Source organism: Pipistrellus kuhlii, unplaced genomic scaffold (assembly GCF_014108245.1).
Source record: "Pipistrellus kuhlii isolate mPipKuh1 unplaced genomic scaffold, mPipKuh1.p scaffold_m20_p_1, whole genome shotgun sequence".
Taxonomy (NCBI): Eukaryota; Metazoa; Chordata; class Mammalia; order Chiroptera; family Vespertilionidae; genus Pipistrellus; species Pipistrellus kuhlii.
In genome coordinates this window covers 145,127,001-145,147,552 of record NW_023425404.1, presented here as the reverse complement: position 1 = coordinate 145,147,552, position 20,552 = coordinate 145,127,001, and the positions used below count along the sequence as shown (strand labels likewise).

Here is a 20,552-nt window from a genome sequence, read left to right as displayed (position 1 = left end):
TTGGGTGAGGACTAGCAAAACAAAATTTAAAAATAGGGCACTCACGTTTGCTTTTCCTATACTCCTTAAGCGTTTAACTTTTTGTAATGTTAAAAAATTCCTAACTTATTCAAGACATGCTGAAAACCAAGAGTTTTAGTCAATGCATAAAATGGGCTCCTTTAAGTGAAAAGATGCAAGCTCTTGACATAAGAAGAAAAATCGTATGCTGAGGTTGCTAAGATCTACTGGTAGAGTAAGAACAAATCTTGTATTCCTGAAATTGTGAAGAAGTGAAAAGGAATTCATGCTAGTATTACCTTGCACCTCAGACCCCAAACGTGATGGCCATAGTACATTAAGTGCTTAGCTAAGATGGGAAAGCATTAAATGTCTTCAGGGTAGAAGACATGAACAGAAAACATGTCCCAGTGGACAACAACAACAGTGCTGCACCAGAAAGCATTGAGCCTACAGACTTTAGCGGGGGGGGCCATCCCTGTAATGAGTAGCACTAAGCCATTTCTGAAAGAAAGGAAACATTACACAGAAATGAGTCTGGACTGAAAAATACAAAAATTACTGGAGAAAGAGAGAGAGAGGCCAAATTCACAGAACTTTCATTACAGTATAGCATTATGATTGGCCTATTTTATTATTTATTACTGTTGTTAGTATCTTACTGTGCCTTATTTATAAATTTACCATAGGTATGCATGTATAAGGAAAAGCATAGTTGTATAGGGTTTGGTACTATCTGCAGGTTTCAGGAATCCACTGGGGAGGAGGGAGGGTTGAATGTATCCTCCTCGAAAATGGGGAGACTAAACTGCTGTACCTATGTGACTTTAGAGTTTACTAGATTCTGTTTTCTTATTTGCAAATGGTAATATTAACCATCTTATAGGGTTGTGATGGGGATTAAATGAAATGATACTTGTAAAGTACTTAAAAGTGACTGATGCATCTAAATGCTATAAGTATTAATAACTCCTTTTATTTAACCTCTCTTGAGGTGTGGTTTTTATGACTGCACTGAGGTTGAAATGAAATGCCTTTAATAGGAGCCCATTTCATCTTTATGAATGTGAGAATAAGTGATGCTACTGAAGAGCAATGCCAGGAATGTGTAGATTTCCATCTTTGTTAGAACCGTTTTGGAGAACATTCTATTTACAACCAGAATTATTATTATTATTTCTTACTGACCACAAACAATATAGTCCAATAAACTAATTTTTAGGGTGAAATACATTTATTGATATTAGAGGCTTTTCATATTAGCTTAATTTAATTTTAAAAATGAAATCATATTTAAATACTTTGATAATCCATTGCTTTCATCACATTCTTTCCCACTGCACAAAGATCTTGACTTGTAGTCAAGATTTACTTGACTAGCAGCAAGAAAGGGAAATAATTAAGTTTGGAGGTGATTAAAAACTAATTAAGGACTAACCATTTCTCATACCTGTATATTAGAGCGATAAATAACTATGAAGAGAAAATGTAGTTCTATTTTGCCCCCCCCCCCTTTTTTTTACAGTGATGAGTCCAAAGTGAGTCTCAATGTTTTCATGGGTGTGTTTTCTCTGTTTAAAACTGTGGTTTACACCATCCTGACTTCCTTGCTCATCATTTTCCTGCTTCCACTGTGATTGTATATTTGGAATTGGAATAAAAATTACAATGTTTTAATTCATGGATCTGGAAAGTTTAAGAAAACTTTGCAGACGGAATAATTGTTAATAATCAAAATAGCCATCATTTTCCTTAACATCAACCTTTACCTAGGACAAGCACTAACTACCACTTTTAGGGAAAAGTGCCACTTCAAACTATTCAAGTTTTCTTGAAAGATTTCATTCATTCTTGGCTAAATTTGACCCATTTCTCAAGCAAAGACACAAACATCCAACTAGCAGCACATACACAGTACACAGAGAAAATTAGTCAGCATGTAAAGAGGACTGTATCATAAGAACTTCTGTTCCAGAATAAGCAGCAACCAGTCAACCCTGTGACAAGTATTTGCTCTCGTTAAGAGAGATTATAAGCATAATCAGTAATGCTGGACCCACATCACATGACGACACCTAACTCTAATCTGGACATTTATCCTAGAGCTTGTCACGTGCTTTGACTTTTCACTGGCCACGAAGTCACACTGTACTTACAATTTTAGCTTGAAGGAGAAAAACAAAACAAAACTGAATGTTAATCTCTACCATTATATATCTCAAAGCCATGAGAAGGTCAGTCATGAAAAGCAGCAAAATACTTAGCCTCATGGCGCCAGATTTATTGAAGTAGCCTTTTATTTCCTCATTAAGCCTCACCAAAGGACTTATGAAAACTTGCTAATCGATTAGACAGAACAATGAGCTGTTGTTGACTTGAGAGATAAAGAGAGTGCATAAGCCCAAGGATGTGGATAGCCCCAAGAAACTAAGGAGACGCCAGCAAGGACACAGGGATCTCAGTCCTACAACCACATGGCACTGAAGACTGCTAAGGCCTTAATGAGCCTGTCCGGTAAGAACTCAGGCTGACATACATCTTAGTTTTAGTCGTGTGAGACCTGGAACAGAGAAACTAGCTGAGCCTTCACACTAGTGGGATAATAAATGTCTGCTTGCTGTTTTAAGTCACTAAGAATGTGGTAAAGTGGTGACAGGAATTTAATACACCCCACTTAGAGACGAGACTGAAACAGAGATGAAAACTTGTCCATGTCCACACAACCACCACAGAGCTCAACTGCAGTTCAAATCCGGGCAATCTGACCGCAGAGCACACGAGTTAATCAATGTACTCTGACAGAATTCACTGTTTTATACATGTCAATATTTTTAAGATGTTTTCTGAATTGACAAATAAATAAGCAAAATTGATGAATAATGGGTAGGAATCCTAATTCATTATAGCTTCTTAGGTTGTGGGGAACAACATTTTAATAAACGCCTACAAGAATGTTGGGCAAAAAATGTTTTCTACAATATATACATATATATGTATATGAACAGAGAATATGCTAATTAGCTGGGCATCATAACTGCTCAGGAGGAGCTGCAAGTGCAGATGGGCGATGGGCGGGAGGGGACTGCATGCTGCCTGCAGCCCCAGGGGCAGTGGGGAGGCTGGAGCTGGAGGCAGGCCAGAGTGGAGACACAACACACAGGAGCGCCTGTCCCCACCCCAGTGGACACAACACGGCGGCCAGCGCTGCCCTGGTCAGGCGCGGGTCCCGGCCCCCAGCAGGCTGCCCCCTCACGTGGGAGTCTCCTCACGAGATTTCAATTGCGCGCTGGGCCTCCAGTGTGAGAATAAAAATGTGAATTACATTTCTTTCTAAATATGCATTCGCAGGAGAATGGGGAAAAACAATCACAAACTGCTTCTGCATTTCATTCTCCAGAAGTAAAATCACTTCTTTAGACGTAGGGGTGTCGAACTCAATCAGAGAAGGGGCCAAAATCTAAAATCCAGCCTAAATCGCGGGCCGAATGGTTTACTGAACAGTCATAAACTGTCATTGTGGTGGAAACGCAGCGGAGTGCAGTGATGACAGCGCAGTGTGGGCCACATTGCAAGGCCTGGCGGGACGGATTTGGCCCGCGGGCCTTGTGTTTGACACATGTGCTTTAGAGTAACGAGAAGCTTAATAATCAGGTCTTACAACTAATTGTACTTTTCCGTGTAAAACTAATGGAATTTGTACTTTTTCAGGTTTTTATAGCTCTCTCGCAACCCTTGCCCATGACAAAGTTCTTTCTCAGAGGCCTCACACAAATTTCTCAAAGGGCGAGATGATAAAGTGACTAATAAAAATTAATTACAGTCTTTTCTTAGACACTATTAATGAAACTACCAATCTTATCATTCCGATTAGATTCTGTAAGATGCAGAAGTATGTGTATTGCTAAATTAGCCGGTACCCACACTCAACTCCTGCTCCCAGAATGAATCTACATGCTGACCCACACAATTAGTATTTGCTCAAAGTAACTTGTAGGCAAAGGCCTGCAGGCCGAACAGAGAATCAGTGAGGCTTTACATTTCAGTCCAGTAACAAAAACTAACTCCTGATGATACATAGATAGTAGGTCAGCTAAATCTGTTCTGAGGGCATTTCCTTAGTGCTGAATGCTTGTCAGAGGAAACAGTTGGTACAGATAAAAATATAAGAAACAGATTAAATGGTCTATCTAAATCTCCAAACTGGAAGATCAAATCTAGGTTAGCTGTTAAACAAGCATTTAACAGCTGAAGAACGTGCTTATGTGGGATGCTAGTACACAGGAGAACAGGAAACACAATCACAGCACACAGAAAGGGGAGCCTCTGAATATATAACACGCTAATCTTGAACAATAAGGCACCATCCCAGCTAAATAAAATTTAGCTGCTTGGCTTTCCCTAGGAATCTAGCGCTATATTAAATGGGGGGGAAATAACACACATCTTACTGAGTAGTTAACAGGGAAAACATGTTACCACTTATCCTTCCCCAAGATTCAGCTGACATTGCTCAAGCTGTAAGTGGACTGATTTGGTGTCCTTTGAGTTAAAGTTTAACTGTTAAACCATGAAGCCCAGAGTTATTTAAGTCTATTTTGAAGGTCTCTTCTTTCTCCATTAAGTCTTCAAATTTGTTTAGGGACTCAATGCAAAAATTGGTTATGTCCATGGGTTCAGAAAAGTAGGTGTTTACAATACAGCTGAATGGAATTAGGACAGATTTATGGGAGGTTAGCAAACTAATTATTTGACATACGTTCAATTTGATATTTTTAAAGCAAATTTTCAATATTTCTTTTAAGTGAGTTGATCTATTAATACAACTTGGATACACCCTTTTTTTTTTTTTTTAAATATAGAATGCTTCACAAATTTGCATGTCATCCTTGCACAGGGTCCATGCTAATCTTCTCTATATCCTTCCAATTTTAGTGTATGTGCTGCCAAAGCGAGCACAAGTTGCATATTTTTAAATAATCCATTTGTTGCCTGTACTCTCTTCCAGCTCAATCCAAAGAAGATACTCCTCACATAAAAGCATGAATGAAAAGTGCAAACTTTACTGAGGATTTCACTCAGTTCATAATAATTAATTGCTAACTTCCCTAATAGACCTATCTCTTGGCCTTGAAGGGGTTTGTTCTCCTCTCTTTTCCTCTGCAGGCCCATAATCTTCTTGCTATTACAAAGTTCTATTGCCTAAAATACAAAACACAGATAAGAACAGGTGTTGGCTGGATGTAGAGAAATTAAAACTCTCATTCATTATTAATGGCAATGTAAAATAGTTCAATTACTTTGGAAAATTGTTCCTTAAATGTTAAACATAAAGTTACCATTTGACCTAGCAAATCCACCCTTAGGCAGTTACTCAAGAGAAATGAAAGCACATATCCACATAAGAATTTGTAGGTCAGTGTTCAGAACAGCACAGCTAGTCAAAAGGTTATGTCCATATAAGACCATGTAAATACATGTTTATGACAGCATTATTCATAATAGCCAAAAGATGAAAGAGGCCCAAAGTCTATCAATGAATGAATGGATAACTAAAGTGTGGTACAGTCATGCAAGGGAATATTAACCAGCCATAAAAAGGAAGGAAGTGCTGATATTGTTCCAACAAGAATGGACCTTGTAACTTATACTAAGTGAAAGAATCCAGTCACAAGAAAACCACATGGCATGTGATTCCATTTATAGGAAACGTCCATAATAGGCAACCTAGATAGACAGATTGCGCAGGGCTGGGGAAAGTGGAGGGGTGGAGGGGAGAAGGAGGAAGGAATGGGGAGTGTCTGCTAATACACTTCCAGTTTGTTTATGAAGTGATAAAAATATTCTAAAACCAGATATGGAGATAGTTGCACTCTGTGAATATGCTAAGAATCACTAAATCATACACTTTTAAAAGGGGCAACTTTATGATGTGTGAATTACATCTCAATAAACCTCTTAAAAGGAAATTCTGTTTGCTTTAAAATCAGGTATAGGGGAAAAAAGTCAGAGAAGTTACAGCTAAAGATAAGTTTATCTACTTTTCTCCTAATAAATCACTGAAATGACAATAAAATATTTTAAAAGATATAATCTGTCAAGAATAAAGAGAACTAAAAAGAGGACAGTAAATGAAAGACTTCAACAAATTTACATGCACACATGCACACACACACACACTTTAAGACCAGCTCTAATGCAGAACTTTGCTTAGCCATGCTTCTCTTTCAGGATTTGCATAAGCCCACTCATTACTTATAACTACCTCACAGCATCAAAGGAAAAAAAAAAAGATTTATGTATGTGCTCTGTACAGAAAAGATCATCTAGTTACCAGGATTTACAATCTTAGAGATCACAGAGTATCATAAACACAAATAAGGTTTTTCCTGTCACGTGGAAAGGACACGTGTCTCCCCATTGACCTTCCCCCATCCTCCCCTACCCCCTGTCGCATGTCCTCATCCGACCCCCACAGTGTCTTGTGACCCTTGGTGTGCTTATATGCATGCATACAAGTCCTTTGGTTGATCTATTTCCCTCCCTCCCTCCCTCCCCCCACAACACTCCCCAGCCTTCCTGCTGTAATTTGACAGTCTGTTCAGTGCTTTAGTGCCTCTGTATCTATCTTTTTATTCATCAGGTTATAGTGTTCTTTATTTTCCATAAATGAGTGAGATCATGTGTTATTTTTCTTTCATTGCCTGGCTTATTTCACTTAACATAATGGTCTCTAGGTCCATCATGCTGCTGCAAATGGTAAGAATTCCTTCTTTTTTATAGCAGTGTAGTATTCCATTGTGTAGATGTACCATAGTTTTCTGATCCAGTCATCTGCTGATGCACATTTAGGCAGTTTCCAAATCTTAGCTATTGTGAATTGTGCTGCTATGAACATAGGGGTGCATATATCCTTTCTGATTGGTGTTTCTGTTTTCTTGGAATATATTCCTAGAGGTGGGATCACTGGGACAAATGGGAATTCCATTTTTAGTTTTTGTTCACAGTGGCTTTTTTTAGTTTCTCTTCCTGCAAGTTAATTATTGGTGAATAGAAATGTCATTGATTTCTTGGCATTAATTTTGTATCCTATTACATTGCTGAATTCATTTATTAAGTCTATTAGTTTTTTTTATGGAGTCTTTTTTTTTAATGTACAATATCATGTCATGCTTTACTTCTTTTCCAATTTGGATGCCTTTTATTTCTTCTTCTTGTCTAATTATAATGGCTAATACTTCCAGTACTATGTCCAACAGAAGTGGTAAGAGTGGGCATCCCTGTCTTGTTCCTGTTCTTAGGGGAAATGGTTTTAGTTTTTGCCCATTGAGTATAATATTAGCTGTGGGTTAATCATACATGGCTTTTATTATATTGAGGTATGGTCTTTCTATTCCCACCTTGTTGAGAGTTGTTTTGTTGTGTTTTTTATCAAGGAAGGGTTTGGATTTTGTGAAATGCTTTTTCTGCATCAATTGATCTGTGGTTTTTATCTTTCACTTATTTAAGTGATGTGTTATGTTTACTGATTTGTGGATATTGTGCCATCCTTGCATTCCTGGGATAAATCCTACTTGGTCATGGTGTATGATCTTTCTTTATGAAGCATCTCAGGTTTAGCCCCAGAGGTTTTCAAGGAATGAGAGAATACTAGTAAAATAAAAAATTATGCCCTGGCCGGTGTGGCTCAGTTGGCTGGGCGTCATTAGTGCCAGTTCGAACCCAGTCAGGGCACATGCCTGGCTGTGGGTTGGAGCAAGTATGGGAGGTAGATGCCGCATTCTCACTCCTATAGCAATCGTTAGTCAGAAAAGAATTCTTTGGCCCCAAAGCATAAGGGCTTCTTATTATTATATTATTATTATTGGTATAGGAATAATAATTACTTATTATTCCTATACCAACAGTGTTAGGAATTCCACTTAGTAGTGGTATTCATGGTCAGTTTAGTATTATTTTAGGGTAGAAGATGGGGGCCTAGAGTAAAATAGCAAGATGGTGATTATAGAGAGATGACAAGTATGTAAAAGCTCATTTTAATATTTCCAGTTTAACTATTTAAAATTAAAATATTTAATATTTAAAAGTTTTGTTTCCAAAAATATATATTTTTATTGATTCCAGAAAGGAAGGGAGAAGGAGAGAGAGAGAGAGAGAGAGAGAGAGAGAGAGAGAGAGAGAGAGAGAGAGAAACATCAATAAGAGAGAATCATTGATAGGCTGCCTTCTGCACACACACCTCCCTCCTGTCCCCTCTCCCCCCCCTGGGGATTAAGCCAGCAACCCAAGCATGTGTCCTTGACCAGAATCGAACTCGGGGCCCTTCAGTCCGCAGGCCAAAGATCTTACCCTCTGAGCCAAATCGGCCAGTGCTAAAAGTTTAGTTTTAAGTGGAAAGTGGAGTTGTTTAATTCATGGAAGGATTTACTGCACTGACCCTGGAAGAGCTGAAGGAACCGAGGCCGCAAGGCGGCGGGGATCACGCTCTCGGGCAGCTCCCGCAGGAAGAGCTTCAGCAGACTGGCCGCCGCGCACACGTCGCCGTCCTCCCGCAGCTCCACCGGGGCGCCGCTCTCGAACTTGAGGCGCAGCTGCTCCACCACCTTCATGTTGCCGTTCACCCTGAAAAGGCCTTCCTGGGTGAGCCCTGCAGCGGTGAGGCGGACACACAGGAAATAAACAAGCTCTATAGGTCCATAACAACAAAAACAAATAACTCTCAGGACAGGATCCTTTGAATACTATATAATAACCAAGTTCCATATTTTGTAAAAAAATGTTTTCCTAAAATAATACATTCTCTGTTTACAACATATCAACAAAAAGAGCATACGTAACTGTTATAAAAGCTGACCTCTAAAAATGATGCTAGGACATATATAACCACAGAACACAAACGGTTCTACAAAGAAATCTTATAGAGTACATAACAGAAACTAACCCTGGGCCCCAATAATGGCTTAGCATTTTGAGAATTATTTAAAACAAAACAAAACATGTATGTAAGAAACTTTGCAACTCTGATTATTTTGTAATAATTTCATTAACCTATTAACCGAGCGGGACCTATAAATACATCAAATATAAACAATATCAGGAACGGGTAGGACGTATGAATACGTCCTGGAAATATATGTTGGGCCCTGAGAGGGACGGTATATATTTTTTGTAATCTTTATAATTGTTTGTAAAATTTATAATTTTTTAATTCGATGTTTCCATTTTTTTGTTGGTATTCTTTTCTATTTTTTTGTAATTTTATATTTTCCTTTGTGCTTTATATATAAATAAACGAAAAATATATATATCATTTATTTTAATTAAGTATAAATAAAAATAATAATAATATGAAATTACGTCCTCCAGGCGTGACGTACTGACATGTCCTAGTGAAAGAGTATGTGCCCATTACAGGTTGTGTAATTAAAAAGGGAACTCCCTTTTTAATTACGCAACCTGTAATGGGCACATACTCTTTCACTTAAAAAGTGAAAGTTTTGTTTCAAAAAATATATATTTATTTTTAAGAGTATAAATATATATTTATACTCTTTCAATTAAAAAGGTTAACAGATTAAGAAGTAGTATTTCTTTAGTAATCACTAAATTTAAGGTATAAGACTCTATGAGACTATAAAGTAGTATAAGACAAGATCTTGCCTTTAGCTAACTGGCAATATTAGTCTTGGCTAGGGTTAAGCGAATGTTTCATGGAGGAAACCTTTGGCTCCTTTGCATACAAAGGAGGTGAAAGCTCTGGGGCTGATATATGTGAAACTAATGCAGTTTAAGTTTTATGGCCCCTCCTTTGTTTGGGTCCTAATTTTGTATTATTTTTCTTAAGGGGGTCCCAAAAGAATTAAGCCACAACACACAAAACCTTGATTTATCCCTGACAAAAAGAACAACTATATGAATTAGGAAGCAGAGACAAGACAGAATAAAGAAAGGTAGGCAGATAAAAATGTGGAATGTTTAGGTCAAACAGTGATGGGGTAATAAATGGAAAAAACGGGATAGGGCCATGAATGCCAAGTTCAAGACTGCAGACTTTTATCACTGGAGCACATTTTGAAGTGGGGGTGGGGTGGGGGGGGGGAGCACAGAGGGGAACACAATATACTAGCTAACAAGTAGGGAATGCAGAGGGCAGAGAACTTGCCTTCTGGAAACTATATTCAACTGTCAGGCAATCAGACAGAACTTATGGTGGGAAGGAAGTGAAAAGGAGAGTATAAAGGTGATTAGTAACTTAGTACAAAAGGGAAGTAAGGGAAGAGTAAGAGTTGAAAGGTAAGGTTTGAAAACAAGAAATCCAGGGGGAAAAAACACTGTCAAGAATAAGGTGAAGTGGGGTAAAGGGTGATGGCTAGTTTAGGCAGAATGACTTTCAGCTCAGTGTACTGCGTTTGAGGAGATGACTCAGCACATAAGCAAGTGAGCCAGACCATGAAGGAATGTGAGAAATGTCAGAAACAATCATTCTAAGAAAGAGTAACCCAAGGACTTGCTACTCTTCTTTGAGAACCCAATCGTGAACTTTAGCAATGACATAGCATTGACTCCTATTGGAATTATTAAGATCGAAGGGCTTGTTTATATCAGCCCTTACTTCTTTCTCTTACCTGCTAAATTGTCTTGCTCTTTCTTTTTTATTGTTGTTAAAATATATTTTATTGATTTCAGAGAAAGAGAGAGGGAGAGATAGAAACATGAGACATGAGAGAGAATCATCCACCAGCAGCCTCCTGCACGTCCCCACAGTGGGGGTCAAGTCTATAACTTCAGCATGAGCCCTGATCTGGAATTGAACTGTGACCTCCTGGTTCAAAGGCTGACACTCAATCACTAAATCAGAGCAGCTGGGCTTATTAATTAAAAAAATTTTTTTTATTGTGATGAAAAACATATAACATACAATTTTCCCATCTTTTTTCCCAATTATTCTTCACATTCAATATTATTCTGTATTAGTTTCAGGTGTACAACATAGTGGTTATACAATCATATACTTTACAGAGCAGTTCCCCTGATATTTCAAATACTCCACTGGCCCTTACATAGCTATTATAATATTATTTACTTATATATTTTAATAAATTCTTTTTTGATTAAATTATTACATGTCTCCTTTTTTCCATTGACCTCTCCCTATCTCCATTTCCCAGCACATGACCTTACCCCCCTAGTGTCTGTGTCCACTGGCAGTGCTTATATGGATGCATACAAGTGATTTGATTGATCTCTTACCCGCCCCCCTGAGGCTTGACAGTTAGTTTTATGCTTCTCTGTCTCTGGATCCATTTTTGTTTATCAGTTTATGTTGTTCACAATATTCCACAAATGAGTGAGATCATGTGATATTTATCTTTCTCTGACTGGCTTATTTCGCTTAGCATAATGATCTCCAGGTCAATCCATGCTGTTGCAAATGGTAAGAGTTCCTTCTTTTTTACAGCAGCGTAGTATTCCATTGTGTAGATGTACCATAGCCTTCTAATCCACTCATCTGTTGATGGGCACTTAGGCTGTTTCCAAATCGTAGCTATTGCAAATTGTGCTGCTATGAACATAGGGTGCATTTTTCCTTTCTGATTGGTGTTTCTTATTTCTTGGAATAGATTCCTAGAAGTGGGATCACTGGGTCAAATGGGAGTTCCATTTTTAGTTTTTTGAGGAAACTCCATTCTGTTTCCCACAGTGGCTGCACGAGTCTTCATTCCCACCAGCAGTGCAGGAGGATTCCTTTTCCTTCGCATCTTTGACAGCACTTGTCATTTGTTGATTTATTGATGATAGGCATTCTGACAGGTGTGAGATGGTACCTCATTATTATTTTTATTTGCATATCTCAGATGATTAGTGACTTTGAGCATGTTTTCATATGTCCCTTGGCCTTCTGTATGTCCACTTTGGGGAAGGGTCTATTTAAATCCTTCGCCCATTTTTTGATTGGGTTGTTTAACTTCCTTTTGTAAGTTGTATGACTTCCCAATAAATTGTGGAGATTAAACCCTTGTCAGAAATAATACTGGCATATATGTTCTCCCATGCAGTAGGCTTTCTTATTGTTTTGTTGATGGTTTCTTTGCTGTTCAGAAGCTTTTTATTTTGATACTGTGCCATTTGTTCATTTTCTCCTTAGTCTCCTTTGTCCTAGGAACTGTATCGGCGAAGATATTGCTAAGACATATGTCTGATACTTTGCTGTCTGTGGCTTCCTCTAAGATTTTTATGGTTTTTCCTTATGTTTAAGTCCTTTATCCATTTTGAGTTTATTTTTTTGTATGATGTAAGCTGGTGGTCTAGCTTCATTTCTTTTGCATGTAATGGTCCAATTTTTCAAACACCATTTATTAAAGAGACTGTCTTGACTCCATTGTATGCTCTTGCCTTCTTTGTCAAATATTAATTGAGCATAACGACTTGGATCAATTTCTGGGTTCTCTGATCTGTTCCATTGGTCTATATGTCTGTTCTTGTTCCAGTACCAGGCAGTTTCGAGGACAGTGGCTTTGTAATATGGCTTGACATCTGGAATTATGATCCCTCCTACTTTTTTCTTTTTTCTCAAGATTGTTGCAGCTATTTGGAGTCTTTTTAATTTTATATGAATTTTTGGAGAATTTGTTCTAGGCCATTGGTAACTTAATCGGGATTACAATAAATCTATAGATTGCTTTGAGTAGTATGATCATTTTAATGATGTTGATTCTACAATACCAATCCATGAACATGGCATATTTTTCCATTTCTTTATGTCTTCCTCTATCTCTTTTTTCAATGTCTTATAGTTTTCTGAGGACAGATCTTTTACCTTCTTAGTTAAGTTTATTCCTAGGTAACTTTTTTTTCTTCTTCTTCTTTTTGGTGCAATGGTAAATGGGATTGTTTTTGTTTCTCTTTCTGTGAATTCATTATTGGTGTGTAAAAAAGCCATAGATTTCTGGGTATTAATTGTATATCCTGCTACATTGCCAATTCATTTATTAACTCTAATAGTGTTTTTGATGGAGTCTTTAGGGTTTTCTTTGTATCATGTAATGTGCAAATAATGACAATTTTACTTCTTCTTTTCCAATTTGGATGCCTTTTATTTCTTCTTTTTTTCTAATTGCTATAGCTAGCACTTCCAGTACTATGTCGAATAGTAGTGGTGAGAAAGGGCAACCCAATCTTTGCCCATTGAATAAGATGTTGGCTGTAGGTTTGTAATATAAAGCTTTTATTATGTTGAGATATGATCCCTCTAATCCCACTTTGCAGAGTTTTTAACAAGAAAGGGTGTTGGATTTTGTCAAATGTTTTTTCTGCATTAATTGATGACTATGTAATTTTTATCTCTGAGTTTATTTATGTGGTATATTACATTTATTAATTTGCAGATATTAAAGCTTACTTGCATTCCCGGAATAAATCCCACTTGGTCATGGTGTATGGTCTCTCTAATGTAATGCTCGATCCAACTTGCTAGAATTTTGTTGAGGATTTTAGCTTCTATATTTATCAGAGATATTGGCCTATAATTTCCTTTCTTTGTGGTGTGTCTTTATCTGGTTTTGGGATTAAGGTAATGCTGGCTTCACAAAGAGCTTGGAAATGTTCCTTCCTCTTGAATACTTTGGAATAGTCTGAGGAGAATAGGTTTTATTTCTTCTTTGAATGTTTGGAAAAACTCCCCTGTGAAGCAGTCTGGCCTAGGGCTTTTGTTTGCTAGAAGATTTTTGATTACTGATTCACTTTCCTCCATAGTTATCAACCTATTCAGATTTTTTATTTTTATTTTTACAGATTGAGTTTTGGAAGGTCATATTTTTCTAGGAATATGTCCCTTTCTTTTAGGTTAACCAGTTTTTTTGAATAAAGTTGTTAATAGTATTTTTTTTTTTTTTTACCATCCTTTGTATTTCTGTGGGGTCTGTTGTTATTTCGACTTTCATTTCTGATTTTATCAATATTTGGAACCCCTCTCTTTGCTTCTTGGTGAGCCTGGTTAGAGGAGGTTCATCAATCTTATTTATCCTTTCAAAGAACCAGCTCTTGGTTTGATTTTTTTATTTTGTCTCTATGCCATTTATTTCTGCTCTGATCTTTATTATTTTCTTCCTTCTGCTCACTCTGGGCTTTTCTTGCTGCTTTCTAATTCTTTGAGTTGTAAAGTTACATAATTTATTACAAGTTTGTCTTGTGTTTTTGTTGCTATTGTTGTTTTGTTTGTTTTTTAAGGATGGGCTGTAATGATATGAACTTCTCTCTCAGGATTGCTTTCACTGTGTCTCATAGATTTTGAATTATTGTGTTTTTATTGTCATTTGTTTCCAGGATGTTTAAAATTTATTCTTTGATCTCTTTCAGTAACCCAATCATTGTTTATCAGCATGCTCTTTAGTCTCCAACTGCATGAATTTATTTGTTTTCATTGTAGTTGATTTCTAATATTATGTCATTATGATCTGAGAATTGCTTAATATGATTTCAATATTCCTGAATTTGGAGAGACTTTGTCTGTGTTTTAATATGTGATCTAACTTTGAGAATGTCCCATGTGCACTTGAGAAGAATATATATTCTATATATTTGGGGGTGAAATGTTTTGCAGATGTCCATTAAGTCCATCTGATCCAGTTAGGATTGCTGTTTCTTTGCTGATTTTTTTGTCTACAAAGTCCCCTACCATGATTGTATTGTTGTTGATCTCTCCCTTGATATAGTCCAGAAGTTTTTCATATATTTGGTTGCTTCTGATTTGGGTGCCTATATGTTTACCAGAGTTATATCCTCTTGTTGTATCAATTCTTTAGTATTATGAAGTGGCCTTCCTTATTTTTTGTTACGGCCTTCACTTTGAGGTCTATTTTGTCAGATATGAATGTTGCTACCCAGCTTTTTATCATTTCCATTTGCCTAGAAAATATTTTTCAATCCCTTCATTTTTGTCTCTGTGAGTCCCTTGTTCTGAGGTGGGTCTCTTGTAGATAGCATATATATGGGCCATTCAGCCACTCTGTCTTTTGATTGGAGCATTTAGTCCATTTACATTTGAGGTTATTATTGATAGCTACTTGTTTGTAGCTATTTTTATTCATTATGCCTGTGTTCCTTCTTCACTTCCTATTTCTTCTTTTTATAGTAGACAATTTAACATTTATTGCATTGCTGAATTGGTAGTCATAAACTGCCTTAGATTTTTGTTTTGTTTTGTTTTTTGTCAGAGAAACTCCTGATTTCCCCTTCAATTTTGAATGATAGCCTTGCTGAATAGAGTATTCTTGAATTCAGTCCCTTGCCTTGCATCACTTTGAATACTTCATTCCATTCCCTTCTGGCCTGTTGTGTTTCTGTTGAGAAATCATTTGATAATCTAATGGGAGGTCCTTTGTAATAACTTTCTGTTTCTCTCTTGCAGCCTTTAAGATTCTCCGTTGTTAATGTTTGCCATTGTAATTAAGATGTGTCTTAGTGTGTGTCTTTGTGGATTCATCTTGTTTGAGACTCTGCTTGTGTGACTTTTTTCTTCTCCAGATCAGGGATGTTTTCTGTCATTATTTCTTCAAATAGGTTTTCTAGTCCTTGCTCCTCTTCTTGTCATTCTGGCACCCACATTATCCATATGTTACTTTGCTTCATATTGTCCCAAAGCTCCCTTAGGCTCTTCTCCTGTTTCTATTTCCCTCCCCCCCCCCCCCAACTGCTGCTTAAATTGGGTGTGTTTTTTTGCCCTATCTTCTAATTCACTAACTCTGCTTCTTATAGTCTACTGTTTAAACCTTCCATCATGGTTTTGTTGTAGCTGTATTGCTTTTTATTTCCTCTTGATTCTTACATGTTATTGGTTTTCTCATCCAGCCTGTTCAGAAACTGTGACCCTTACTATGAATTCTTTTTCTGACATGTTACATGCCTCTGTTTCATTTCGTTCATTTTTCTCACAAACTCCTTTCATTTGGGGGCTCTTTCTTTATCTCCTCATTTTTGCTCTCACAGAAGGTCCAAGCACCAAAGCATGCAGTGGCTGGGGCCGATGTTGCAGGCTTGGCAGGTAGTGAGGCTGGCCAGTGGGACACACAGTGCCCAGGAACTACACAGTGGTCTGGCGGGGGGAGGACACGTTCTGAGACACATAGGAGCCCATGTCCAGGGAGGATGGAGTCCTGGTGTCTGTGGATCTGCAGCTGAGGTAGCAGGTCTTTAGACAGAGTGCCTGTAGGGTCCAGGGTGGTGTCTAAGAAGAGTCTGGGTGGTAGTGAGGCTGGGCCTCTTCAAGATGGCATCATTTCTGCCAGAGCTGGCTCCCCAGGGTGTTATCTCAGCCAGCCCCCCAAAGTCCTGCAGGATCTAGCTGTCTGTCTGTCTGTCTGTCTGTCTCTCTCTCTCTCTCTCTCTCTCTCTCTCTCTCTCTTACACACACACACACACACACACACCACATCCACACACTCCTCTTTTGCTCCCTCACTCACTAATACTCTCTTCCTCACTGCTGTCCTGCCAGCTGCCATCTTCCCTGCCTCTAATAAATTTTTTTTCTGTCTTACCCTTTCTAAAGAAAAAGGATCTTTAGAGCTCGAACCCTTGTGTTAACGGGGAATTTTCTAAACTGGATTATTTTGTATCTCTGGTTGGATCCCTTTGTGACAAACAGATGGGAAGTTTTCATTTTAAGGTCGTTGTACTTAGTTTTCCTGAAATAGACCTGAAATTGTCTTTTTAAAACAATTCCATATGAACCTCAGAAGCTGCTGTGGGATGTGGTTAGGTCTTTTTCCTTTGCCGTTCTCCCTTTGTGTTACAAAAATAAAAAACAAAACACAATGGAGGGGAGAAAAGGAGGAGGGAGAAAAAGGATGCTAATTTCTTTGTAATTTGATAACACATTTTCTGAACCCTTTATGTCAACAAATATTAATGAATACTTTGCACTAGGTTAGGTACTAAAGAAATCCACTCTGAGAAAGAGAAAACACTACCATTATCTTTATGGAATTTGAAGTCTAGTGAGATGTTTATATTTTTGTATTTACATACATATTATTTTGCTCTGAAGAACGTAAATATCAAAAGATGACATAAAGTTTAGCTCCAAATTTGACAAAAATTTGTGAAACCAGAGAGGATGTTAAAAATACTTAACAACTAGTAAGGCTAGGGCATAATCAGAGGAGATACCAGTCACTCTGTGTGGTAGGCAGCTTCTCAAAGGGCCCCAATGATCGCCACCACTTGGTATCCACATCCATATGTAATCTCCACCTCTTGAGTGTGGGCTGAACCTAGTAATTTGCTTTTAACCAAAACAATGTAGCAAAGCAATGTAATTGGGTTCTAATCTCATTTCTAAATTTAGGTTATAAAAGACTTGCTTGTGTTTCTCCTCTCTCTCTCTCTCTTTCTCTCTCTCTCTGGCTTCTCTTACTTGCTCACTCTGATAAATTGCTGCTATTTATTCTGATAGCTGCCTTATGGAGAGGTCCACGTGGCAAAGAACTGAGGGCATTTTCTGGACAACAGCCTGCGAGGAGGACCTGAAAACCTCAGGTCTATAGCCCACAAGGAACTAAATCCTGCCAACAGCCATGTGAATAAGCTTGGAAGTGAACATTTCCCCAGTCAAGTCCTGATAGGCCTGTAGCTGCAGCCAACATCACAACTCTTAGAAGAAACCCTAAGACAAAAGAAACAGTTGTGCTGGAATCCTGTGAGTCAATAAACATTATTATTTTACTCTGCTACATTTGGGGATAATCTATTATTCAGTATCAGACAAAAGGAATGGCATATCATATTAGTTAATGCTGCAAAATATCAGTTACTATTGGAAGACTTTAGCATGTCATTTTGAAAGCATTCCAGGTCTGTTTCCTCTACTCCACAAAGCTTCATCTGTAACACAAAAATGTATACTGGCACCAAGCAGAGCACTCTAATAAAGGAGAATACTATTCCTATTCAAGGCCCAAATCCTGAAAATTTAGAATTCTGCATCATATTCCTGTATTTCCTCAGCTCCTGGGCTTATTTTTGGTCTAGCGAATGCCCCCTGGGTCAGATTTCACAGATTTCACTTCCAACAAGGTTTTGTGACCCTTCCCTCAGATAAATATACTTCCAGTTAGTCCAAAATAACCATCAGTTCTAAGACCTGGCTTTGGTTTTCAAGGTTTCTGATCCCACTAGATATTACTAATGAAGACAAGTTATAAATGGAAGGAATCTAAGTTAAAATGATTCTCAACCATTCGTTTCTGTCTCTATTTATCTGCACAACTTGTCCCTCAGGAACATCTCTCACCCAAACAACTTTTTTTAGAATACTTAATAATTTTCAAGCAGGAGAAGTTTATCTCTGGTCATGTCTATATCCACTCTGGAAGGGGAGAGAAGGGAACAGACAAAACTTATATTTTTGAACTTATATCTAATGCCCATATGAGGCTTACCAGACTAAATAATCTCTAAATTTTCCTACTCTAAATTTTTAGGAAATGATAATTACAACTTAAATGTTCAGAAGAAGGAGATAACTGGAAGACTTAGTGGAGTTATTCTCATACATTTCTGAAATTTTATTAAATTTTATTTCAGGAGATATGGATTAAGCATCATGGAACATCAATTTAATAATGATCATACAACCTAATTAACATCTATATACACCATTGACAACTACTTTTTTGTACAACTGCAATATTTATTATAAAATAGTGTGAACATATCATCATTAGAAACTAAATATGCCAGAAGTCAGAATTTGCCTAATTGGAACACTTTGGCCCAGGAAGCAATATAACAATATGTAAGCATATTCTGACATCTGGTGGTGAGTGCAGAATCATACACTACTTAAAATGACATCACACAGTATCTTCATGCTAAAGGGAAGGCATCTAGTAACACTGTAAGCAAAACAAGTTATTTTAAAATAGTTTAAAGATGATATACCTTATTACTTATAAGATTTTCCTTTGAATCTATTATAAAAAAAAAAGAAAAGAAAAATGTGTTTTTTAAAGTAAAAAAGTGTGTTTGATATAGGCCTTAATAAACCTCTTCTGTCCCAAATTCCTTTATAGTAAGAGTTCCCCTCATGTCAAGTTGTTAAATGTCTGCATCTAATTAAACAACAAACTATGACCACAGTATATACCATTGGTTAAATTATCATGACTAATCTCCTTATATCTCATACCTGATATAGAGTATCTACTCACCGCTGTAAAATGAATATTTGTTGACTTAAAAAAGGCTACAAAATAAATAAAAAGTACCATGCCCTTAAACATATACCACCCTTCAAACTTACATAGGCTTTTTGGTTTATTAACATGATAATTTAAATGCAATAAAGATTCCTGGTTGTCTAAATATTAGTGAACTATACAACCTTTCGAAATGATTGGGTAGATAACCTCTCCTAGCTGGCCCAGTCAAGATTCTGATTCAGTAGACCAGAGGTACCAAACTTGCAAGAGATACCAGTAGTGATTCTACTTCATATCCCTAGTTAAGAATGACTGATTTTGCCCACTAAAACATTTAGTTTGAATTACCTGAATATACCCTATTAGAGAGTAACTAAGGACATGCTAAGGGAAAGAAGAAAACAAATCTCTAATTCAAATTTTACCCAAATTTTCTTATTTTGATGATGGGAATATAAACTGGATCAAATCTTCTAGTATTAATTATAAATGCACATATCCTTTGACTCAGAAGTCCACTTCTAGAAAGTTAGTCTATGAGTATACTCACAGTGCTTGAAATGACACACTTAAAAAAGAATAAAGCACATAGCTAAAGAAAATAATGAAATGTAAGTGTAAAGAAATTTCCATATATGCAAAAACAATTTTTTTAAGTCACTGAATCTTTGTAGACAGCAAAAGACTGGCAAGAATCAGTGCCCAAACATGGCGGCCCACAGGGCTGCAGGGAGGAAGAGAGTGTGACACAGTAAAGCAGTGAAAGAGGTGTCAGTGGATGTGTGTAGTTTGTGTGTGGGTGAGTGAGGGACAGATATCTCAGGAGTCGCAGGGACAGGCAGATCAGCTGTCAAAGAAGGGGAATCCCAGCTATGCCGTGAGCACCCCTAGAGCTTGGCTTTGGCAGAGAACCCACACCATCTTGAAGAGGGGAGCAACGGAGGCCAGGAGTACTGCAACACCAACACCCAGACCGACCGAGGACAGCACCTATGGACCTGAGCAAGGAGCTTCTTGCCAGCCATAACCCACGTGGAATCACCATGGTGCCCTAGCAGTGAGCAGCATAGTACCAAGACATGGGTCTTAGTTGTCTGCAGTGAGAGCACACTAGAGAGATCGCCGAGCTGTGCCTCCTAGCCAGAGCCCAGACCCAGTGTTCCAGGATCCTGTGCCTCAGGTCCCCATGCTGTGAGTGCAAGCCACAGGAACCCCACTCCCTACTCCCCACTGCATGCCTGATCCCAATACAGAACCACAGCCGGGTGCATATTACACCCCTGCCCAGACAGAGCCCTTGCCCGGCAAGCATCCTGCCCTCGGCACAGACAGACCCTCTGGCTGGTACTCACCCTG

General features: G+C 37.8%; 1 protein-coding gene and 1 non-coding gene across 5 annotated transcripts in view; both read right to left on the bottom strand.

Annotated features, from left to right (window-relative positions):
• FAM13A (family with sequence similarity 13 member A) overlaps positions 1–20,552 on the bottom strand; it is a 233,136-nt gene that overhangs the window by 199,878 nt on the left and 12,706 nt on the right. For 3 of the 4 annotated variants that reach the window (XM_045570814.1, XM_036453731.2, XM_045570816.1), the window contains exon 3: positions 8,435–8,644. In XM_045570814.1, the coding sequence (XP_045426770.1) occupies positions 8,435–8,644 (210 nt within the window). Of the gene's footprint in view, positions 1–8,434; positions 8,645–20,552 lie in introns of those variants that run through there. The other variant, XM_036453808.2, reaches the window with a different exon arrangement.
• On the bottom strand, positions 4,850–4,956 carry LOC118709883. The gene has a single exon (XR_004985180.1). It is a non-coding gene; the product is annotated as a U6 spliceosomal RNA (small nuclear RNA).